Here is a 27,507-nt window from a genome sequence, read left to right on the forward strand (position 1 = left end):
GTGATAAGAAGATGTGAATTAATTTTTGGGAAAATAAACTTTAAGCAATTATATATATTTATTTTTCAAAGCAATACACAAATTATTGTAATAGGTGCATCGAATTATTTTCCCGAGTGGAAAGCGGTAACTTATTTATATAATTTAAACTTGAGAAAGTAATTTGAAAATAAAAAGGAAACGAATTAACTCACAATTAAGATTTTCTGGTAAAATAAATTATGGAAGTTAGGTTCAAAACTAATAGTTTTTAAATATGTGAAACAGTAAAAAAAAACTATTTTTTCGAAACTATTTACCGTTTTTTTTAAAATTTTGTTTTTGATTTAATTAAAAAAAATTAAAATTTCAAGATTAAGAAAAAAGTAAAATAAAGGTCTCTTCAAAAAAACTTTCTTGATAATTTGCGTAACATAAAATTTTTGGCATAACCTATTAATAGTAAAAGTTACATAAAAATTTTGAAAATTGAAATTTATTTATTCATTAAAAAAGCAAATGTCTTTTCATTCATTTTTTAATATTCTTTCATTTTACTTTAAATAAATAAAGGGCTAATTAGGACATTTTATTAAAAACAGATGTTTTGTAAATCAAAACAAAGATATCAAAAATTTTATTCGGGCTGCCTGATCATTTCAGGCAAAATATTGCAAGCAATACCCCGACCTAACCAGACACCATGCGGGAAACTTGATGGAGCCGCCGATGAGCAACCCCACCTAGCACGAAGGAACAAACAATATTTGATGACATTTGCAAATAAAAAAAACATTGGTGGAGAAAAAAGAATAGGAAAAAAAATTACATTTTACATTATATATTAAATTTTGATACATTAAAAATGCATAAAATACATGAAATGTACTTTAGTTCTCCTCTAAAGTAAAAAGTTAAAGTCAAAAGCTTTGACAAAATGTCCCGAATAGAAGATTTAATGACTGGAATTTTTATGAGTTCTTCGACGTCAAGAGACATCCAATTTCTTCGCCATTTGAGTCTGTGTTCTCGCCATAGTGCGCAGGCTTTGATCACGTGATTTATAGATCTTTCTTCGGTGCCGCACTGACAAGTCGAACTTTTGTCAAAGAAACGACTTTAATGTGCAGAAAATACACCAGGTCCAGCTTATACTTGATTAAGATAAAAATCACCCTCAATTCGGTTAATAGAAACGTTTTTAAAATGTTAATAGGTTGTTCTCCCCTGGATGGGGTTATTCCATCTCTCTTGCAAATCCTTAATTTTTAGTTTTTTAGTCTTATTTCTGGATTTTGGACTCATGAAAAGATATTTCTTGGGTTTCTAAGTTTAAAGCTTCCTTGGCTAGTATATCTGCTTTTTCATTTCCAATATACCCCTGATGACCTCTGATACAGATCATTTCAACCCCAAGTTCAGCAGCCTTTTCTTTTATATCAAATATTATTATTATTATTTGTTTCACCAACGGAATTAAGGGCCATTACAATCGATCTGGAATCAGAAATTGTCTTTGCCCCTTTTACATTGCGTTGAGTGACAAACTCTAGAGCATTTCTGATTGCGACCACTTCTGCCATTGTCATTCAATCTAAATTTTCTAGATTCTTTTCGTTGTTTATTTTCGTACTATACAAAGCACACCACCCCCATTTTTGATCCATCTGTAAAAATACAATTGCCTTTAGCCGTAACATCCACATAATAGTTTCCTGTAATTCTTTTGACTTTCCATGCTGGATAGATAGTTCTAAATCAAAGTTTCGCCTATTGTCTGTATATTCTACATTCTTTGCTTCTCTAATTAACATAAGCCGCATCCCTTTCTCATTTAATATTATATCGATGGGGGACAACGACTGAAAATTTGAAGTGCGTCTGTGGATGTCGCACTATATGCTTTAGTTATAGAAGTGAAGGAATACGTTGAAGCTGTTGAAGTTTATTTATTTGTCTGCCTTTTAAAGTAAACCAAATAATAGACCTATATGTTATAATTTTTTCAAGTACATTTTTATAAGTTTCTTTCGTTGTAAAGAGAGTAAGTCCCCAAGCAGCCTTAGTCAGTCTGCTTATTTTTTCATTTAGTTTTCATACTTTAAATAACCTTTCATTTAAACGACAAAGTAGGGTGAAAATTGATTCCTAAGTACTTCAACTTTTTAGCGTATGGTATTCTCTTCCCATTTAATCTAATTCCTGGAAAATGACTGATTTCTTTTCTGTATTTAAACATGATATATTTGCATTTATTTGTGCTAAAATTTAATTTATACTTTTCCACCCAATTTTCCATAATTTTCATTATAACTTTGCTCATTTGGGCAAAATGAAAAGATGCTTTACTTCTCATAAGGATAACGCTTGTACTCTAAATTCAGGGTTGTCCTCAAATTCATTCAATAATTCGTTCATAATTAACAACCACAAAATTGGACCAGAACTTGAGCCCTGAGGAACTCTGATTATAATACTAAGCTTCGTTGTTATAAAGAAGATTACACGGTTACTCAAGAAACTGTCCAAAAGTCCATATGATGATTTGCTCACCTCATATTTTCTAAGTATCTTATGTCCCGCCAACCAATTGCATTAAACGCATTTTCAATATCTAATGAAATCATACACGTGATCAATTTGTAATCTCTTTCACAATTAATAAATTCCATAGCTTTACCCGAGGCCTGTATTGTCCTTATTCCTTTTGTGAAACAAAATTGGTTTTTACTTAAAATATTTCGAGACTCTAGGAAATACATCAGTCTGTTCATTAGAAGTTTATCTAAAACTTTGTCCCAAACCGGCAAAAGACAAATGGGTCTATAAAATTTATAATTCGTTAAATCCTTTCCCTCCTTTGGAATTAGAATTAATTTAGCTATCTTCCACTCTTTTGGAAAATAACCGTTATATAAGCACCATTTCATCATACTTGCAAACCATTCCTTGTCCGCAACGAATACCTCTTCAATAAATTCAGCACACAATCCATCGTGACCTGGAGCGGCTGTTTTTTCATACCTTTAAGAGTTTTCTCGATTTCCATAAAATGTTATATTGCAGTTTACAATAGTACATCACAGCACTGATAATTGACAATGTGTTACAAAATTTAAAATGTAATTTTCACAACATCGTTCCACGTCGCTCAAAATAAAATTTTCAATATTTTCACAATATTGCGCAATGTTATACATATTCGGCTTTTAATGAAAAATTGTTCCAGTTAATCCTCTGAAATTGAATTTTAAATTTTCTGAAATAAAACATTAAGTGAAAATTAATATTTTTGTCTCAGAATTTTACTACATGAATGCCTTTTGAATATTATTAGATATCGTGCAATTTCGTTGATACAGTAATCGTCGATATTCACAATATTGTTCAATATTTCCAAAATATTTTAGAATATTAATATTCTATTGAAGAAGTTTAACATTTTGCTTTATTTTATTATCATTTTTGGAACTTTTTACTGTTAAGAAATTAGAATTGTCTATATATTATTATTTTCTTCAAAAATAAAGAAAATTATCTCTTTACATAATATTATTGTACACTTTGAATGAAATATACATATACAATACCATTTATATGCAATCAGGAATATAACTGTAAACAAATGACGCAACACTATGATATATTTTATCAAATGAATGAATATCGAGGTGTTTAGGATTTTTATAAACAAACTTTTAAAGATTCACACAGTAATAACAGTAAGCTATCATATATTCTTACAAAATTTTAAACTTCAACAAAGAGTAATAGCAGTACTGAAAAAATTTACTTGCCATCTTCGGCGACCAACTGTTCATTCATCATCTATACATCTAAAATAACCAAACAACCATTTCAATCCAACGCTCTATCGAATACATGAAGAATTCAGAGGCAAGTTTGGAAAGCTTACATGAGTTCACCAGAGAGCGAATTAATTTATCAACTGAACGAAGACTTGTTATGAAGTCAGAGCAAAAGACTAACTTTTTTAAGAGAGTAATCAAGTCTAGAAGTAAACCCTACCCTACCCGACCCGACAGAGATATCTAAGTCTTTGGCTGCAACAAAATTGAGAAAGAAAAAAGAAGAAAGAAACTGAAACAACAAGAAACATAAAGAAACTGAACGATATCGTTTAAAGAGGTCACCCAATGTTAAGTCTAAAGCTATTCACATCAATTGGCTAGTTCCATATAGAGCTATTGATTGTGGTTTTATCTGGTAAGACTGCTCGGGCGTCAATGTTACGAATTTGCAATGTTGCTTCCCGGCACAGTGGGACTCCAAGTACGTAAGATAATTTTACAGATAGCTCTACTATCCTGCGACCTTCAAGGTCTTACACCCTTTCGGGTTCGCGGGTCGTTGCGAGTTAGACCTACAGATAGCTCTGATGGATGCTGAACGGTTGCAGAATCAATCAACTCGGCTTGATGGAAAAAAAAAAAAAAGAGAATCCAGAATTTATAATAATTTTGACAGATTCATTAGGACGTAAATTACAGTTGCTTTCTAAAGCCTTCTTTGGCTTGTCACGAAAACTATAAAAAGTCGGAAGACAGAGCTGCAGTCAGTCGTGTGCTGACTACCGAAAGAGTATTGAGTCAATCGAAGAGTTGAGTGCCGAGTAGCGAACGAGTTCTCTCTGAGAGCTTAATGCTGTTTATTACTTATAGTGTTCTGCTGTTTTTGTCTGGTGCAGGTGCTGTTCTTTTGTACGATGCGGCTGAGTTTTGTTGTCTGTGTGTCCATGCTTTTGTATAGAGTAAAATGTAGTTATTTTTTATTGAGTTTGTCAAACTGGTTCCTCATATACCCACTGCTCCAGACCCGTTGATTTTGGATTTTCCGTAACGATATAAACTCAACTGAAGAGCATAATGTACAAACAGTATGTTTTATCACAGAAAAATATTTGATCCCATCTGACAATGACATCAGTTTCCTTTGGACACTCACATATTTAGTTCACGATAATTAATATTTTATGTTAGTCAATTTATAGGCACCAGCACATACATTTCATTATATCTAATATATCTGAATCTGTATAAATGCCTTCAAGTCTACTTCCTGTCGCCACAAAAGAAAACCGCAATTAAATATAATTTCTTAAGATAAAGATTGAATGTGGTATAGATAAAAATAATTCATTGAAATAACCATTATTTTTTTCCCAGCTAAATATAAGAAAAGCAGTGTAATTTGAAAGAACGAAAAAGTGTTTCATTTCAGTGTGATTTTCTATCATTGAGATTTTTTAATCTTTTTCTCAGATTGCTTTCTTTCTGAAGAGGAGGATGAGGGAAAAGCCAATTCACTGAAACTAAGATTTACATGATGAATGTCGGACACAACGAAAATATAATTACGGTTTTGGTTTTAAGTGATATAAATTTGATTCAAAAATTTATGATTTGATGATTGATATGAAAAATGATAGTTTAATTGTTTTAATTTCCCCCTTCCTGTAATAAAATAGAAGGCATATTTATATAATAAACGTATATATCAATAACGATAGAAATAAAAACTCAACAGAGCTGAATATGCAATAATATTTTAATACATATCAAAGGTCCACAGAAAAATATTATCAAAAATAAAATGTAAAAATCAGAAATTTAACAGACAAGTTGTTCTTTTGTCAAAAAATAGATAAAGCATTTGTGTTTTAATATGAATAACAAAACGTAGCTTAAATACAATATGCAACAGCTAAAAAAAAAAAAAAAAGTATAATTATCCGAAAAAAAATCCTTCTCTATATTTAGAGAATTGGTATCACCTAAAAATGATTTTTAGAAATGTAACTAGCAAAAAGTCTTAAAAGCTTTAACACTGTTACATAACAGAATATTTTTGAGATTCCTCTAACATCAATATTAACGATTGTCGAAAATCAATATAATGCACTATCCATAAAAATAAATGGCACTATAATTTACTTTTAAGTTAATGTGGAAAATACTTGAAGATCACATTTGAGACTTTAGTAACTTTTGTAAAAAGGTATTAACTACTATTAATCCCTCCCATATGTATATAAAAAATCTTAAAATACTTTGGAAAAAACCTTTAACATCTTTAATAAAGATTAAATACCTTTAAACATCTTTAATACAAAACTAAACATATCAACCTACAAACATCTTGCATAACATTCGAGTTAACTACAGTAAAATTTCAAAAAATTTTATAATTATGAGCCTTATATTATCCATATGGGCTATTTTGATGAAAAGATAAAAACGTTTAAAACAGATTATCAACTTCAAAAAGAAATCAAGCAAAGAAGCAAGAAACCAACGAAGAGGGGGAAAATGAGATAGAAAATAAAGCTCACAAAGTTTTGCATCCATTAAAAAAAATATTTATTGCTCCCTTCTACTATGAAAAAAAAAAAAAAAAAAAAAAAGCAAGAATGTCAAAATGTTAATACAAAATGCAAAGCAAAATGACCAAATCTTGGGCTCAGTCTTAATTTTAAGTTTAATAAAAAAGTCACATTACTGAATTTCATTAAATTGTCAAAATCTTTTGTAATTATATTTTTAGCAAGTAAACTTAGAATAAATGTTTTTGCTAATAATTACGTTTCTAGAAAAAGAGCTCTAGAAACATTTGCTTTCATATAAACTTAAAATTATAATAAATTAATATATCTTAGTTTTCATGATCCTGAGAAAGCCACCTTAAACGATAAGTTTGTTTTTATCATAACTATGCTAAATTGTATTTCACTTACTGTAGCAATAAATTCTCAGTCTGTGTAGATGATTAATAATTCAAAATAAATTTTCATGATCTTCCAAATATGCTTAACTTTTGCCACACCTATCCATACAATTCCTGGGCACAGTCATAAACAATAAAATTACTCATATAAAGAAAAAGTCATGAAACAGATAAATGCAGTTCTTAACAATAAAATAACCCTGAAAAATAATACTTCAAACAAAATACAAATATCTTCATAAAATGCATATAATTTATAATTATATCACAGGAAACTTTGGAAAATATTGAACTAAAAATAAATAAGATTTAATACAGTGATTGTCTAACACTGTGCAGCTTCTGAAATAAATTACATTTTTTTACAGATTATACATTTGAACAAGAATTACAAGTGCCATAGAAAAGCTTTTATAAATAACATGTTGCTTCAACATTCAGTAAAAATTATTGTGCTATGGTAAAAGTAAGAAAAACCTTTAGATAAATCACAGATAATGTATTTCCGAGTACAACAGTCAACAAGAAAATTACATAAAATATATACATTTTTATATCATAATTTCACAACATAATATTTTACTTGAAAGCACATAAAAATTCATACCATTTCACTTATTTCTTTAATATGAGGTATAATATAAAAATAAGTTGATAAGAAAATTCGATTATAATCTTTGAATAATGTTAGACGTAAAAGTATAGAATTTTTCAGATTGCAAAACTCTTTTTGGCAATAATATACTAAGTCAGACTTCGCTTGAAATTTGAAGTTGACACACACACACACATATATATATATAATCAGATGCCTTATAGTCTTACGATAGTCAAAGCCGGTTTTACTAGGCGTGCAAAGAGCACATATACGATGGTGACCAACTATGGAAGGCGGTATAGGTCGGTCTCACCAAAATGCAATTTTAGCACAGGGCTCGTCTTTTCCTGTCAATTGTTTTTAATTTAAAAAATTGAATTCGAAATATAATCGTTTAGAAATGTGTGAATAAATGATTTAGAAAAGTATGGTAAATGAATGAAAGTATTACAGCAAGATTTTAGCGTGCGTCAGTTACGGCTCTGGGCAACTATTTCCCTAAAAATTTCGAAAATGAAAATTAGATAATAGTTTCATCTTATATTCGGGGCACTGATAATACTTCAGTTCAAGGAAGAGATAAAAATTTAGGTATTTTAAAGGTATTTTAAGCGCGAAAAATCTCCTGAATTATATATATATATATATATATATATATATATATATATATATATATATAAGCAAATTTTGGTTCAAAGGAAAAGATGACTATAAACATATTTCTGTGAAAACGGTTAATATTTTTTAATATCTTTCAACACGTCATATCTTTGATAAAATGAACTTCCATCCATATTAGTGATTAAAAACAAATGGAAGATAAAACTGTGACTTGGAATTAATTTAGGCTTGAATTAAATGAAGCCTGACATATCGGAATTGATTATAACAAAACGGATCCATTCATCACATTATTCTTCATCAACAATACATCTTAATATTTGCTATTATGTATTATTAAACACTATATTAACATACAGTATATTTATATCTTAAAATAATTTAAAAGTGTCATTTACGTTATTACATAAACTTAAAATGCTATAATATTTTATTATAAACATTCCATTTAGGATGCATTGATTTTTATATGGAAAATGCTTTTATGAAAGTACTTATATTTTTGATTCTTACTCATGCGGTATAAATGTTAATGTAATTACAAAGTTCTCAGAACCCCAGCATTATAGGATTAGGAATTGGCAGAAATTAACTGCGAAGACAGTGGCTTCGCCTCCAGAATCAAACATGTAATTAGGATCATGTTAAGACTGTATGGTCACATTATAAGTTCAATGAAAAAACAAACAGAAAAGCAAATTGTTTTTACAGAACATAATGGACACCGAGCATAGTGTTTAATTTCGTTAGTTCAGAGTAGTTTTAATAACTACATATGTGTACAGAAAGATATCAATACAGAAAATGAAACAGGTAAAATTTCTGCTAGCATTTTTTATTTTGTCATCAATTTGAAATTAAGTAGCTAGCTAGTTAACATCGGTCTAAAAATTAAACAAAGCAATCGCCTTTTTTTTTAATATAAAAACGGATTATGTAAAAAACTCATAAACAAATATGAATGGAATAAAGAGCAAATGAACAACAACAAAAAGATGATTGTTTATGTAACAAGTTCGTCATTACCATATTAATTTTGAATGAATTGCATGCAAATGAATTAGTAGAAATAATTTACCAATGTATATGCAGTACATTTTTCTTGTTTTTAAAATATTTTCCAATTTAATTTTAACAATAGCAGTAAAATGCTAACAATTCTAAAAATAATTTGATTGGTTCTAATATAATGCAGTATAATCAGGACGTTGGCAAAAATTTAAATACTCTCTCTCTCCAATTATAATGTTTGGTAGAAAACATCAAACCAATTACACTTCAATGGAAATCTCATGAATACGACCCTTCTAAGGAAACATGAAGTCAATTTCACTCCTACACAGATTGCTCCATTTTAGAATGTGTTAGTGTATTTAAAAACAATTAAATTTAAACAAGATATTATTTACTAAAATTCTTTTTTATAATAATTTCAGAAACTTTCATTTAAAAATTATATAAATCATTATTTACAATCTGTAACATGAGAAAAACGCTAGTGTACCATATATTATTAAACGCGAAATCTATTATTTATTGTTTCAACGAAATTGTTAAAAAATCTTCATAACCCTTGAGATGCTGACCCTTAATCTGAGCTTCCCTGTTTTGCATGTAGAGCATATTTAACCAATTAACTGCAATTTTTTCGAAATTTGTAGCCGGAGAAGTTACCTATACGCACAGAAAATTGTGCAACAGGATAATTAGAATCAAATTTTGTTTTGAAAATATTTGATATTATAATGCGCCAAATATAACAATTATGTTCCGTTCAACTTACAAATTTCAAATCTGTTTGCTTGTTATAAAGAAACGGAGCACAGAATACACATCTTCTGCTCCACTCAATATTGATTGATATACGTGGAATGAAACTAAATTGTCAGATGTACCAAATATATCTATGATATATGTAAAATTTCAAAATTGTCAAATGGAGATCATAGTAGCTAATAGGATAAAGTAATAGGATTTGGAATACTAATTATTGAATTAGATACATTAGGTCCTATATGGAGAACGCCTGGTCCTAAAATCTTAAAAGGCCTGCAGAAAGTGTAATTTAGAAGGTTAGGACTTACACACTTCCTATAGTGGGGAGATCTATGTTAGAAAGAAGAGCAAGAGGAGGTAAAGTCATGACTTAAATTTCCATTTCAGGCTCAATTAAGGCCCAACAGCCTTCCTATTACATAAAATAATATTAACTGAAAGGTGCATAAAACCAGAAAGTAAAAGGATATATCATGAGACTGGTTGGAAATGTATAAATCGCAAAAAAAACTTGCCAATATTTAGAATTAGTACTAAAGTAATAGTAGACCAATTCAAAAAATTATAAGAAAAATAATCTTTCAAAGGAAATTCCAGGAAATGAATTATTCACTTCTGCTGAAAACTTTTTAGATCAAGTGGCATATGATAATTAACATAAATTAATTTACAAAATAAAAAATTAACAAATAAAATTTGATCAAGAAAGTAAACAACTTTATATTAAGTTTCATATATAAATTAGTTAAATTGGATCTATCTTCAAATAAAAGAAATACTTTTTACAAATAGAAATGAAAGAAAGACCAAATTGTGTTGCAGTAGTTCACACAGAAATATCAAAACTACAAAGTCAACCCATAATTGGAAAGCCAAAATCAAACAGAATATGATCTTATAAAAATAACTTCAACATACTGGATATATTAGCTTAATGACAGGAAATATGCAGTGTCAATCGATAGTTCATGCAATCAAATTTCAATGGCAGCATGACAAATTATTGTTCATATATCTTAATTATTTTTTTCTTATTTAATATTAACTTACAATATAGAAAATACTCCACAAAGCTAATAGTTGTTTAAACAACACAAAAGATTTAAAAGATTAATAAAATGTTTTATTTCTACACCATGAAAATAATTATGTCTTTATAAAGTAAAGCTATTATATGGCAGTATTTTTCGAAACAAAACAAACCATAAATATAAAGCTTTTTTTTTTCATAATTAAAGAGCATAAAATGTTTAATTTCAGGCTAACAGGATGAATAATCACAATTCAAAAATTAAAACAAGAGGTAGAAATTCTTACCATGTCGAAAAATATAACCTAGAAATTCTCCAAGCAAAAGTTAGTCATGTGTACAATTTGTTTAGTTAAAACCAATGTATAATCTTTCTTTCAAAAGTTGTAAATGGAAGCTATAACCTGTCAGTTCAAACAATGGAGAAGTACTTCTACAATTAATAAACCATAACAGCAGCTTTATGATTTTTTGATAGGAGATGATTTTGCTTCATTCAGTTTTAAACAACGACAACAACGGAAACCTACAAGGAGGGGAAAAAAGCAAAGAAAGCATTCACTAAATATTGTAACTTACTTTAGCTACTCTTAAAAGTCAAAAACTTAAATAAAATTTTAAAAGAATTTGAACAAACTTTTTAATTTCAGAACTTCAGTAACTATATAATGCAATGCATTTAAATTAAAACAAACTTAATAATAATGATTAATAAGACATTTTCTTTAGAGGTGCTATGCTAAATAAAGTACTTGACAATTATTCTTCTGTTTAATATATTACAAATATAGCTTTTAAATCAAAACCAAGAAATATATTTTTAAAAAATTAATTGAAAATAATATGTTTGAAATATTTTATTTATTCAAGTTGCAACTTAAATGATGACCAACATGGAAATATTCCACAAAAAAAAAAAAAGCATTTGGCAAATTTGTTAATGTTGGTCAAAACAGTTATAAGTACCTTAAATATGTTAGAATGATAAAAAAAAAAAAAAAAGTTTCGACATAGACCATATACCTAGTTGAAAAAAATAAATATAACAGTCTTAACATGTATGATTCGTGTTCGTATTTTTAGAAAAGCAGATCTTTTTAGATATATCGTGCGCTGTCCAGTTTCTAGACAATTACAGTCATTAGAAGCACTTATTGCCAGGTTTCTCATACTAGATAACTATTTATTAAAGCACAGAACCTCCTGAATTCCTATCCTTGTTTTCGCGGTCGTTCCATCCAAAGAATAATCATTAAGAATTCTCGACAGTTAGGATTACAGAAATTTAGCAAGATTTTCAAACAGTTAAGTATAGCAAGAAACAGAGATAATAAAAATTATGCCAAGATACATGAAATTTAATTAATAAGAGATGAAAAAATCGGGGGAAAATAATAAATATAGTAAAGGCAAAACTGATAAGTATTAGAATATATTCATATTTGTTAAGTTCTTAATCCTTTATAATCTATGTTTGGGATTTTGATTTTTTTTAAATAAAGTATAATTATAGAAAAGCAATAAATCTATAAAAATTGATACTAATTCAAATAATTCAGCTCCATCTCAGTTTCTAAGAGCATGATTTATAGCTTGAATTGTAGTACGAATGCAATAAGCAGAAATAACAGCAGAGATTTTAATGTATATCCTTGAAGCTTTTCTGAACTTTAAAAATAAAAACTGCCCAACTTAAAAGCACATTTCAATCATTTTTTTTTAATCTTTATCTTTGGAATGTAGTCTTAGTATTATTTTCACTTACTTATGTAGTTAAATTCCTCTTTCAAAGCCATACCATTGTGATGATTGCAATGTCTGCAAATAAGGGCATTTTCTTTTTCTTCATTGAGAACATATTTCATGACACTATCCACTGAAGACTGTCTTTTTCGCTTTAAGCATAATTCTAATAAAAAGAAAAACCGAAAAATATATAAAAAATTAACAACTTTTAAATTAAAAATAATGAACATAAATGTTATTTGGACTTTTCTTTTATTAATAAATTAAGGTATGACAAAGATATCCAGTGGTTTACTTTTTTTATTGATTACCTTCACTTTTTAACATATTATCGTCAAGAAAACACGAAAAAAGTACATCTCAAACCATACTTTTGAGTTTTCCAGTACACAGTAAGATTAGCAATATCGGGGCATAATTTTTTAAAAAAAACACTTTTTTTTAAATCAACATAATTTTTTAAAATGCCTGTAGGAATGCAAAATACACTTAAAATTAATATTACAAAGAATCATTTGAAAGATCATAAATTAGCAGCATAACTACACAATAAACGCAAATAAATAAATAAAATAAAACAATTCACCTGCATTTTTATTCTGGCTTCCAAAATCCTACAAAAAAAAAAAAACATATTAATATACTAAGTAATACATAATATACTAAGTACAATACTCTGCAAACCAACATGGTTATATAAAGAAATTCTTAATTTAATATTTACTTCTAATATTGAGAAATAACCTCGAAAACACAAATACCAATACAGTCTTTATATGTTATTTAAAATAAGATACATTTAAAAAGTTTCAAAAATAATAACAAAAATTCGGTAACTTGTTTCAGTTTGAAAATAATACATTAAAAAGTAAAACAACATTCTACTTAAAAACAGTCATTACAATTTAACCAAATTTAAATATGAAAAATAGTCCATTGCATTGCTAAGCAGTGTTATATCAGGGGGAAACAAAAATGGTGTTTGCACCAACCAAATAAACATGTATAAAGAACTTAAATTCAACAAATTATGCTACGATGCTGAAATAGCAGTTACGCCACTTCTTCAATCAATGTTCATTTCAATTGTGAGATGTATGAATTCGTTAAGAACATAAAAAAAAACATTAGACGATTTTATTAAGTCTATTCTTTTTCACGGATGGTAAATCGCAATTTAGTCAACTCATCACTTCTTTGCCAAATAAAACACATTGAAGTTTGATCGTTGTTCATATTGATATGAAAGCAGTTGAAATACTTGATTCACTACTTTCCAATGAATAAAACTCTTTAGGGTTGCTCGATAACCACGAATGAAATTTATGATACTGCTTATTCTTGTTAATGTTCTGGCAGCGCTTGAGTCACATCCGAAGATATTTGTGAGCGTACACATTATCTGCCCTTTATTTCTAGTTCAATTGTTAAGAATGATCTTCACTGAAATTTACGAAGTTATTCTACAATTAAAATCTTACCCTAGATCTCAGAAACTGCTTTTAAAAGAGGACATAATAAATAGCTACATGATTTTGATGTTGTGTTAGAAGGGTTGAGGCTTTGAATCCATATTCCTTCATAATCATTTTCTGAACACAATGTTTTTATATCATTAACTATTATAAGTAGTTCTAAATTCAATAAACGAATCAAGTGTTGGTTAATTAATATATTTTTTTCCGAATCAATCTTTTAAAAGATGTATAGCTTTTGTAAAATTTTCTGTCATCAGTGGGACATCAGAAATTGTTATTAAGATAGAATCAGTCTACATATTTAAGATAACTGAACATATACACTTCCTTTAATTTAATATGCTTAAGTATCAAGGTTTCATACTATGATCAAAGACTCTAAAATTCACTAATATCCACATTAAATTTATTTAATATTCAGTCGGAATGATCTGTGATCAATTCTCTGCTCTATATTTGTTCTGAGAGATAGCTTCTTTTCATCTTATATAAAATAATGTTATTTCTATAATATAAGCAGCTCTGAAATTCAGTCTCATAATATCTCTTTGTAGTTATTTCAATTTCAATTACGGAATCAATTTTTAACAAGGTACTTTTGTTTTCAATGAATAACATCTAAGCGTTCCTCGAATGAATCCTAATTTCTTGTCAATTTTATTAATTAATTTGCCATAGATGATCCTAAATCTGTGCATCATTATTAAAACTTCCAAAAGTTCCATAAATATTTAAACAAGCCTACATAATTTATCTTTTACTTATTATTATTTTTTTAAAAAATTTATCTGACTTTCATCAAATTTTATCATCAAGCCTTATTTATATTTTTAGAGAAATAAAAGCTTGTATATCAAGTTTTTCGCATCATGTTTTAAAATTAATAAAATTACGCAAAATCAACCACAAGTAGTTACAACCTCCTTCCTATATATATTTTTGTCCTCTCGTTTTTACTATTGCATGCATCATCTCATATCTATTATTTAAATATATCTCAGATCGAATCATTTAAAGCAATAGTTGCATTCCTTACTGTTTTAGATTTTATTGTATGCATCAAATCACAAAATATTAAGAAGAAATTTGCAATACCTTCAATTTATTTAGATAAATGAAATAACTTCAGGGCATTCAATTAAAATATTATCTAAAATTTAAAACACTTTCCATTAAAATGTTTATCAATACACGATTGTTGCATATTTGTATCGAAGATGATTAAAATTTTTTCTACTTATTTACGTACTTATTCAACTTCATAAATGAAAATCTAAGTGAAATCTTTAAGCTTTCTATGGACTCATAACTAAAATTCGACCTTTTTCAAACTAAAGAAAATAATAATATAAATAAATAATTCAGATATTATTATGATAAAAGCAAGAGTTTGATGCAGCAGTTTTCGATTTTTATTGTTTACTAAAGCTTTATGATTATGAACTTTGTTTCTATATTTGAACATTGAGCATAAAAATGAGAGAAGAAACATGATAGAATGGGTATAAAATAACATGCAATAAAGTATAAAATATGGGAAACAAAAAAATGACATCCATATATAATAAGAATGTGTACATTTAGCAAGACAACGCATACATGAGAATTCTGTCTATTTCATTTAATGCAGTGCAAAACAATATTAAACAAAAAAAATTGTATCTATTGAGAAAGCTTCAGTTATAAATGAAAGATAGCAAAATCACATGTTAACCAAAGATTGGAATATCACAATCAAGAAAGGCGTAAGAAGAAATACCAAAAGTAGGCCACAAAAGCTCATTTCCAGACTGTGTGTGTGGGGGAGACAGAGAGGAGGAAATTGGGGGGGAGGGGAGAGCAAATAAATTTATGTGAATAAATACCTGAATTTAAATTTACTGAACAATTCATTGATTTATTATTATCCAAAGCAGATTAAATTCTTTCATTGGTAACACTTCTTTATCAGAAAAAATGATTTATGATATCTTAGTATATAATTATGTAATAATATAGAAACAGTAAATACAGAATTAGTTGAAAGTAAATATGCCAATTTAAATCTGTGTAGTTAAATTGGCCTATTTATTTAGTCTACCATATATTTTACAATGTTTTAAATTTATCTAAAATTTAATTACTATTCATTTTAATTTTTAGTAAAATAAAAGACGATTTCATCAAGATATATTCAGCAAGTGAACTAGTTTCTGATTTTAACTAAATACTTCGATACCAACAGTTTCTCAAAAATATAGTTAAAAATGACCAAATTTCAGATTCTACCCTAATACTTGGGACCATAACTTAGTTCAAGAAATCTTTATTCACATAAAAACAATCATAATCATCGACATACTTCTGTTTGATTTTTCACACAACTATATTCTTCAATAATGTCTTTAGCATCCTTAAATTTCATCTTAACTTTCACTTCAGACAAAATATTCTTCTTTCGATTATGGAGTTCAGAAAGCTTTTCACTGTTTCTCTTCATTTCAAGTTCAAAATACCACTTCAGAGACTTTTTTAAACAAGATATTCTAAAAACAACAACAAAAAATAAGTTTAAAACTCTTATAAAAGATCTTCAAAAGATTTGTATACAAATTAACATACAGTCGATTTTAATAATTAAAAAGGCAGCATATGCTTTCACAGTTTAAAAATGATGAGTGTAAGAAAAATTACACTCTGACCAAACAAGTTTGAAATAAGAGAGTCTCTAGTGAAACACAAAATTTGAACATTGTTTTGAATTAATGAAAAAGAACTAATGAATAATACACTTCTGATTAAAATAACTATATTAAAATGCAGCAAACATTTTATGACATTCATAAATACCAGTAACAAAATGAGGAAAAAAAAGAAAATGTGAAAAACTTGGACACAGAAGATAAAATTGGACTCTTGTTTAAAAAAAATGTTTCACACTTTTCCATACTGATTTTTTTTTTTTTTTTAAGCTTTCATTGAGAACTTTGAAATTATTCTGAGCTTTGGTGATAATTAGCACAAAATTTACAATTGTTACAATATTCTCATGTATTTAAAAAAATTAGTTAATGTATTATCACAAAATGTTATTACTGCATTGCATGAGTTCATGTTACTACTTGAGTTCAATGTATATTTTAAATTTATTTAAAAAATCTGACAAACTTTCAATCAGCTCATATGATAAACCAAATTTCTGAAATATATATGAATCAAAATATTTATTATACCATTACAATTTAATGTTGGTAAAAGTAGTTCTCATTTTTTTTTATTTATTTATTTTTTTTTTTTTTGTTGTTGTTCTTGGAAGAAGATAAAATCGTGAAGAAAAAAAAAAAAGAAAAAAAGATGGAAGTTAAAAAGGTAATATATAGCATAGTTTCTATGTAAGTTATAATGAATTCAATTATACAAAATAAGATAATAAAAAACTTAAACTAATTAAATTTTGCAAATGAATTGATTGAAATTTTAAAAAATATCTGATTAAAGATAATACTTACAAAATATAAAATAGCAATACTGGGCCACAAAATAAGATGTATTCCACTACTGTTGAAGGTAAGGTAGAGAAAAAGAATACTAAGGTTATCATTAAATATAGTAGTCTTGAGTAGGATACAATGAATTCATTTATCATGTAATACTGGTATTCCAGTGTTGCTTTACTTTTTTCCAGTTCCAATATTTCCTATAATGAAACAATTTTTTTTATACAAAAGCATTTCAATATAAGAATTAACATAAGAGGATATAATTTTATGATAGTGATAGTAAATGGTATAAATCACAATAAAATGCCAAATCTCGATAAGCTAAGAGTGTAGTAAAAATTTCATGGTGTATCAATGTGAGCAGTTAAATAGTCAAGAATATAAGTTCCATATACTTGGTTTTTAACACTATTATTAATATTATTTATAATGAAAATCTAAATTTATAATTGACTGCCATGGAATTTTATATAATGTTATTAATTGCTTAAAATATGACTATTGGTTTCATTCTGAAAGGATACATAAACCTAATCAGAACTTTATTATTTTGGTGTTTTTTTCTTTTTAATAAAGTTCAACATTTTTTTAAAATACAAGATCACCAGTGCCCATCACAATGCTAATGGAATAATTTCATTATTAAATGAGAATGTATTATGTATCTTTCAAATAACATTCTATTACAACAAATGCAGAAATATCTTGATGATTATGTTATATGGTGAAATGCACAGAGAGGGTGCCTGGTAGCGCTGGATGATAAATTAAAGATCAGTCTACTTTGTCAGTACTTATGATTCCCATGATGATAATGAAATAATTAGATATTGATAACCGATGACCCTTATGGTAATCTCAAAATGTTAAAATGGAAGGACTGAATTTCATAGTATCCCTTTTATAACCTCAACACATGTAGAAGCACATGCAGCCTCATTCATATCTTTCTTTGCGCAGTCAAACATGAGTGGTTAGTGATAATAATTATTAAGATTTATTTTTACTGTAGGCTATAAATTCAATTTTATTACTAAAAATTTCATCAAATTCTTTAAATATTCTACTCCACATGCAGAAATATTAAGCCACAAATAAAAAATAAAGTTAAAAAAATAAGGGAAAAATAAGTATAAAAAGTAAATGTATAAAAAAAAAATTAGAGAATTCAAATAAAATCATTCCAATTATCTTTCTTACTTAAAAAAAAAATGTTGGAGAATGGATAATAGAATAAAAAATGAATAATCAATCACAAAGAGGGTATTATGAGAGTTTTTTTTTAAACCTTATATATTTCCTAGTTGACTCTTGTAGAGATTACATTGACAATGTACAAAACCAGGTTTTAAGATCAAAAACTTGAATCATGAATAAGATTCATATTTGTAATAACATTTTAAAACATTCTGCATCAAATCATCAATCTTGCTTAATTACTAGCAATAATTACTATACTATGATTTATAATTGCATTTTAGATACATTTTTACATGTTCATGGTTAAACGACAATACGAGAAATGATGTACTATTATCTGACTATTTTATGGATAATTTTAGTTTATATAACAATACAAATAAATATAAAACATTTGCAAACTATCATACTTGTTCTGTTAATTCTGACTGAAGGTTTTATTATGATTCATTGCAAAACTACTGCAATTTTAAAAAAAATGTTCAATTACATAATATGCTTCAAAATTCTACTGGAGTGATGGCAGATTAAATGCCAGGAAAAAAATATATGGCCCATAAAACAAACAAAATATTTATTCTGGAAATAAAGAAACAACTTCAATTTAGACAAACAATAATATGAACTGATAAATACTAAAACTTTTAAATCAGCAAAATCAAGCAGCTGAAAAATGTCTTTTAAATTAGTTTTTAACTCAACATTGTCGTTATCAAGTATGAACCATTTGGATATTATAAATGCTAACCATAATTTGTTGCAAATTTCTTGGTTAATAAAATACAAAAGAATTAATTTGAAAAAAAAAATTAATTGATTTACTTACATTATTAATACCTTCCAATTCTTTCTTGTACACATCTGGGCTCTAAAATAAAATAGCAATAAAAAAATTAGAATTAATTTTTCATTGAAATTCTCCTTACAAAATAATGTCATTTTTACCAGCATATACATTGTGATCCTATTTCAAAAACCAGGAAAATTCTGCAGGAATAAAAATACAATTAATTTAGAATTCTAATGATATACATGCATTTATTATATACTAATGTTCAAATCTTATGAAATGTTCTGATTTTGCTGCGATTCTGCAAAAACTAAGATGGAAGACAAAACATTCATACTACAGATGCAAATACAGCTCTTAAGAGAATACAAAAAGTTTGGTAGGGAAAAAGATGGACAGAACACATATATTAGGGAACGAAGCAGAAAATGACTTTATGGACAGAACGATGGTGGTACAAAACAGTGATTGGACCAGAAGGAAAATAAATATACATATTCCTTAGTAAGGGATATAACTTCTCCTAACTGCAATGATGTGTGGCACCAATAGTTCATATCCAAAACAGTATTATCCAGCAATTCACAAGACAAGTGTCCCCATTTATCACTGAGCATCTGTGTCAGTTGTCTGCTGATCGATAGGATCGTGACTTTGGACTCCTCTCCAAAGCAACCCACATTTGTTTGATAGGATTTAAATTAGAAAAGAAAAGAAGGAGAGGCTAGGAAATTCATTTGTTGGATATTTCCACTATCCGGAAGCTCCTGAATAAGAGAATGAGACATGTGTGCTAGAGTGTTATCATCCATAAAAACTAAGTCAAGGCCTATGGAACCTCAGACAAAATGAACATGGGTCTTCATTATATCACAGCAACACACAACATCTCATTATAATATCTCAGGCATAACAGCCCTAGCTAGAAAAATAAGCATCTGTTGCATCTATCAACCAACACCAGTTTATGTCAGCCAATAAGAGAGCAATAGTGATCATTCATGTTCAATTCAGTGGAGGATGGTCACATCCACATAAGAGATGGGGTGGGGGAAACCTTGACATGGTAGAAAAAAATTAGCTATAGTTTTGAAAACAGCATCCGATTTAACTCTGAAATGGCTCAAAAATCGAACTCAACAGAACTTGCATTACAAACTGTTTCCTTGTGATTATTTCAAAGCATCCTGGCTATCAATGGTTAAAGATATAATAAGGCATAATATCAGTCATATAATTAATCTTTAAATGTTCAATCCTCTCCATAATTTGTAAGCATTTTAGATGATTTTAATGAATAAAATGAAAAGGAATAAAGTTAAAATGATTTAAAACAAAATAGCTCAAATATAGAAGGAAAATATACTTATTTTTTAGTAGGTATACATAAGGTGAGATAGGTTAGATAAGCCTTTTATGATGTAAAACTACAGACAAATAGTATCAAGGCTTGTAAGAGGTATGTAAAATAGATCTTTAAATGATTTTATAATACATGAATGGAAAGTTCAAAATTTTTTTGTTATAATAAAACAAATTTTGAGAAAGCTTTATAAATCAAATCTAAGCCAGTAACTTATTTTTGTTTTTATGAATGCAAAGAGTATTTAAAAAAGAAGTTAGATAATCTAATTACAGATTTATATACATAACTTCAAGCAGAATGTATAAATAATACAGATGGAAAATTTCATTTCTTTTAGATTTAAAGAACATGAATGAAAGCAATTTTTCTGCCAATGTTAATATTTTTATTATGCTAACATATACTTCACATAATAAAAATGTTAATAGTATATAATTTAGTTTTCATAAAAATTCAGAATGTATATTTTTTTAGAAAAAATTAATACACATTATTACTATATTAACTTTTAGAATTAAAATTTCTTGTATGTATATAATAATTTAATTCTTTTTTTCTTCTTCAAAATGCTAATTTTGACAATGACCAGGCATGTTTGGTCCTTTAATGGATTTACGTAATCATGCAAAATATTTTTTTTCTGTATCTCATAGTTCAGATTTTACAACTTGTTACAGTTCATAAGAATTTAAATGTTTTTATCGACCAGGCCTTGGAATCAAAATTTGCTGTCCTATTATTATTTTTCTTTTACCAAACAAGTTTGGTGAAAATTTTTACAAATACAGAGAATGTAAAAAATATAGAAATGCATATATTTATAAATATGTAAAGAACATAGAAAAAAAAAATTAAAATTAGAAAATATTCATATACGGCCAGAAAAAAAAAATATCTTAAGTTATATTAATACATTTTTAAAATAAAATATGGAGTTTTATGCAAACAGTAATATCTTGCAAAGGGAAAAGGATAATCATATATATATATATATATATATATATATATATATATATATATATATATATATATATATACTGTTTAAAAGATTACCACATGAGAAAATAAAATGAATGGTGTTTACCGTCCTTTACTATTTTTGCTGACTTTAAAATTACAAATGACTTAATTTTTTACAAATAAAAAAAAAGGCTTGAAAATGAAATAATTAAAAATTAAGTAACAAATTTGGTAGTACATTATTATAATAATTAGTCACTTGTACGGCTGAGTGATTAAAATGTGTTTTTGAAAAAGTATGAATTTTTACTAAAAGTAATCTGTGCCTCTCTTGAAAAACAAAACTTCAATTAAAGAAACGCTTCATACTGTAACTAGAGAATAGAGTAGGATAATTTTATAAAAGGGATTCCAAAGTGAAACCAGATCAAGAATTCTGTGCATCTTGCAAGAACAAAATGAAAGTAAAACAAATTGAGAGTAATATTGAAAACAGCTTAAATGTTCCAGGATGACAAAGTTCATGATGTAGGATTTAATACTGATGAACTGTTACAAAAAAAAAAAAAAAAAAAAAAAAAAGAAAAGAAGAAATATGATTGATGAACTAAATTCTTCATCCCATGAAAGTGGATGGTTTCCAATGAAATTGCATACACTTCATGAACATAGCAGATCATCCTATAGTAATGAACCTACAAAGGGTATTTGAAAATGTGAGAAGAAAAATTCAAACCCATCTTGAAGTTGATTTTACAAAGGAAAAAAAATTGGAAAAAGTTGTGATAAAAAAAAAAAATCTGTCTTTTTGTTGGAACGGACTCACAAATATAATTAAAAATGAATTAAGTGATGTATCAAGAAACAAACAGATTTGCTGAGAATTCCAGCTTCACTAATGTAGTCCTAAAAAAAGTAAAAGAGCTTTGCAACATATCCCATTATTTTGTTTGTAGGGCTCAAAAATTGTCCAGAGTTTTTTTTTTTTTTTTTTTTTTTTAAAGCAACTAGCTCTTAAATGTGAAAAAAACTAAGTCTTGAAATTATTGAATTGTTACAAAGGTTTTACCAACTTAGCTTGAACAGCTTAGAATTTTGCAGGTGATGAAAAATACAGTAATATACAAAAAAAAAAAAAGTATGAAAGAAAAGTTTGATTTTATGTAACTTAATAAGTTAAGACTCATATTTTAAATTGGAATACACCAATTCAAAAATAAGGAATTCCAAAAAATTGGCTCTCCGAGTTCAAAGTGCTATATATTTTGACTGCTGCCAGTGACTACAGTCAGTTTATATATATATGCACAATGCATATAAATGTTACTTTATTGATTCACTGAAAAGAAAACAGCAAAAAAGTTGTCATATATTGCTTTGTGAAGAAGTGGGAAATGAATATATGCTGCGACATTTTGACAAATGCCCATTTATATATTATCTTATTTAATTTTTTCAATCAAAATTTGTGGACTGTGTAGATGAATATACTGTTTAATACAGTCAGTGAGTTTCAATTGATCAAACTGAAAAGATATGGTGCTCAAACTCAATTAGTTTCAATTTATTGATAAATTAGTAGAAAAATGAATAAATTAAGACCATATTCATACATTGTCAAAATAAAAATTTAATTTTTTTTTATTTAAAAGATATATTTTTCTCAAATACAACTATAATCTTGATGAATTTTAATGAAAACTATGCTTTCACAATATAAGAAGAAGCTCATGGCAATCATTGGGCCTCAGATACATGCATAATTTATCCTGTCATGATTCACTACAAGGATGCAAGCAATGAAACATCGTTTTCCCCTTTTTATCAAAATTAATGACCTGAAACATAACATGAGTACAGTATGAGAAATCCAAAAAATGTGTTGGCCTTTTAAAAACAGAATTAACAACATGCTAAAAAACTTTCATTACTACAACGATGGATGAGCTAGACAATATAAAATTAAATCATGAATCTGTTTGTTCAAGAAGTATTTTCAACTCAAAGCCCAATGGTAATTTTTTCAACCAGTCATGGAAAAATAAAATGTGATAGAATATGAGTACAACCTAGCTAGGAAAGAAAGTTTTTAACAACATATGGGCAGCCAAATTACAACTATGAACAAACTTTTCAAATTTTACAAAATCAATATTAGAAATACTAATATCCTAAGCATTTCTAAAGAAACAGCTGTTTTGAAAAGCTGTAATAAAGATATTCAAACTCTTCCCTAAGCAATATCATTCCACAATTTTTAACCAAAAGATGACTTGGGAATGATTAGATTCGGATTAGAAAAACTTGATGTGATTCGAAAACTTGTGATGTAAAACCAGCTTTTACTTTCAACTTATGCAACAAGCAGCAAAATGGGAGATTATGGAAATGGAAGATTTATACCCTGGTTGTTTTATTAATAGTATTTATGATCAAGGATGAACACAGAAGATGTCACAATAAAGTTCAAATATTCTTAAGAATCACCAGTATCATTTTCTAGTACAAGAGGGACAGTATATGTGCAGTAACCATCCCTCTGGTTACTGCAATTAAGGAATCACTAAAAACAATGACTTAAAGAATTTACCAATTTTTTAAGAATCCATGACATCTTTTCAAAGAAATTTTAAAAACAAATTAGAAAATTAAAAATAATAGATATAGAATTCAAATTATTTTTTAACAGTGATTTTTGCAATAATACATCTTCTATTTCAATAAAATATAAATATGTGCCTAATTTTGCCATTAAATTTTTTTTACATTGTTAGTAATTTCTTTTAAAATTCTGATTCTTAAAGTTATGCTTGGGAACTTAACTACAATACACAATTGCAGTTAATTTCTCTAGTTTTGAAAGTAAAATGGCCGTGCTTATATTAAAGGAAATTTGAATTTAACACATTACAAATTAGCACTTGAATTTTAAAATTCTTTCTATGCAGTAGTTATTTTCAAAGTAGTAAAAAATAATTAAACTTAAAAAAAATCATTTTTTTATGTTCACAATGCAGAGCATATTTTTTAAAACATGAATAAATTTCCTTTTAAATTATTCTTTTCTCTTTTGAAGATATTCCATTTCGCAAAACTCTGTGTTTTATTAAAATTATATATATAAATAAAACTTAGGCATTTTTTAATTGGTTTAACTTATTTGTTTCTAGATTTTTTACATATTAATATATATTCATATAAATTTTCAAAAAAATTAGTTTGTAAATATAGATGATAATTTATCCCCTTATATCTTTTTTTTTTTTTTAAATCTGACATGGAATCAACTAGCATGAACATTATAACAGTTGTAATAAATGAACTGATAAAAAACAAGCTTGCTAATCCAATAAAAAATAATTCTTATTCAAGCAGAGCTTAAAGATGATGACCAGTAAAAAGACAAATACATTTCATTTAATCTATCTCATACATAATAATCTTAAAAGTTTTGAGTAATCTAATTTTATCTCGCTTCTTTAAATGCATTATTAAATGAATGACAACTCATATAATAATAGCCAGAATTTCTTAACCATTAATACATGTGATGATTTTAATTTATACTGTATTAAAATCCAAGGAATATTTTTTTTTTCTTAATTTAATTGAAGACAGAGTATGAGAGATTCAAAAGACAAACTCGTTGTTTTAAAGAATTCAATCAATCAATTTGTGTCTTTTGCCTTTTATACATTCTCTTGTCTCTTAAAAAAAGCTAAACATTTTAACTTAAATTCACCCAATTGTTTTCAAGCAGATATGACCATGCCAAAGCAGAGTTTGAGAAATTCAGCTATTTTTTTCTTTTAATCTTATATTCAAAGAAAAAGAAATGTAAATTTGTTTATAACATGTGCTAATGTAGGAAAATAGAAGATGTAAATGATATTGGATCAACCATTCTATCTTTACTTTGAAGTGATTTCAAATCTATAGCAAACATGATGCTACTATTATGATTTTCATTACATATATATATTGGCAATAAACAAAATTTTAAATGAAAATTAAGGTAGATTTTCCAAAATATTTTTCCAGAAAAATAAATAATGTACTAAATTGTAATAATAATAATAATAATAAAACATTTTTTAACCACACATTATTTGTAAAATTTATTTGACTTGATTAATAGGGTTTTGATAAAAATGTCTAAGATCGATCGTTGCAGTTTAAACATTTTAATCTAGTTTCTTGTTACTTCAAAAAAAAAAGAAGTTATTTACAACACAGGGAAGCCTACAATTATTATTTTAATTTCAACAATGAAAATATTTCATAAGATTCACTACTTTTTTGTTTGTGACAAAATGCTTCAAATCAAGAATATAAAATAATTCTGATTGAATGTCCGCAAGTTAAAACTATACATAAAAACTACCAAATATGAAAAATATTTAAAATCATCTGTCAGACAAGTAGTACAGAAATACATACCTTAGTAAAAGTGATTAATGATCGAATTCTTGATATATTTAAGCCCATATGACAATAGTAAATTACATATTTAAAACGAAATGAGATTCACTCTGAGTCATTAAGGAAAAAAACACGCCAACTGTATTTAGTTACAGTAGGAAAAGGGAAACATCACGTAGTTTTGATTTCCCCATTGCATCGACGAAAACAAGAGAGGAAAACAAAACACAAGTGATGCCAAACTTATGAAATTGTTACAGAAAGCTGTTTTGTTTTCAAGAAATGAACAGCCAAACGCAAAACAGCCAAATATGATTTTATGATTTTTATACTCTTGCCGAAAACAAATAATCAGCTAGAAAAGACGTAAGATTTGGGATCTGAAAGTCATCCTGGAGAAAGACTCGGAAACTCTACAGGTGAAACATGGTAAAACATACAATCATCTCATTCGAAATATCCTACAAATAATTAACTAAAGAAGATTTTCTGCATGAAGAGACGAAAAAGGACTTTTTAAATTCCCATGAACTTTACGAAATCAATGAAATGTAAATACCACACCACTACAATCATACTGTCGTACACCAAAAATCACGCTCATCATAGTAATGATATGCATACCGGCCGTTCAACTAAAAACGAGGTTAAAATTTTACTGATGTATCTCTTATGAACAATCTAATTTTAATGGATTAACACATTTAATTGAAAAATAAAACAACTTGGTGAAACCGATGAGTGAATAACTTGAATCAAATGAGTGGAAGACATCTTGATAGACACTGCTATAAAACAAAATCTAATTTTCCCCCATCAATCTGAGACATATATTTTTTTAAAAAAAGAACGTTAGTTGATTAAAAGCTCCTTTTAGTGCAGTGGCAGGCTTATTCTGAATAATTAGAGAATATATCAATATTAATACATAAAAAATAAGTGGGTAACAAGAATGGGGGATGGATCATCATTTGACTATAGAATGACTTGTATTGATTTATGCTATTTATAGCCATTCGAGGCACATTTCCTTTTCGTACGAGGGACTTCATCACTTCCTAGATACTCTGGTGTTGGGCTTCCTTTCAATTTACCCTCCTAACCATCTTTTGCCTTTTGTTTTCTCTCTCCTAAGAATAGACGAGTGGTTTCTAAATGAGAAACTGTTGCCACGTGGTTTGCTTCCTGCTTTTCATGAACAGCAAATACTTCGCGACCCATTAAAAGGTAGAACATTTTGGTTCCAGGTGTATATGTTGACAGATGTTCCAGCCATTTGTCTGATCTACTCAAGGGAATAAAGCGAAGAGGTCTGTTC

The 27,507-nt window shown here is 27.4% G+C and overlaps 1 protein-coding gene across 1 annotated transcript; it reads right to left on the reverse strand.

Moving 5' to 3' along the window:
- Positions 1–8,006: 8,006 nt before the first annotated feature.
- Positions 8,007–26,392, reverse strand: LOC129958643 (endoplasmic reticulum junction formation protein lunapark-1-like). The gene is made up of 7 exons (XM_056071244.1): positions 26,208–26,392; positions 19,478–19,519; positions 17,461–17,648; positions 16,314–16,497; positions 13,081–13,108; positions 12,514–12,657; positions 8,007–11,274 (listed from the first exon to the last, which is right to left on the reverse strand). The coding sequence occupies exons 1-7, from the start codon at positions 26,253–26,255 to the stop codon at positions 11,210–11,212; spliced, it is 699 nt and encodes a 232-aa protein (XP_055927219.1). The 5' UTR covers positions 26,256–26,392; the 3' UTR covers positions 8,007–11,209.
- Between the last annotated feature and the right edge of the window lie 1,115 nt (positions 26,393–27,507).

The sequence above is a fragment of the Argiope bruennichi genome, chromosome X1 (assembly GCF_947563725.1).
Source record: "Argiope bruennichi chromosome X1, qqArgBrue1.1, whole genome shotgun sequence".
Classification (NCBI taxonomy): domain Eukaryota; kingdom Metazoa; phylum Arthropoda; class Arachnida; order Araneae; family Araneidae; genus Argiope; species Argiope bruennichi.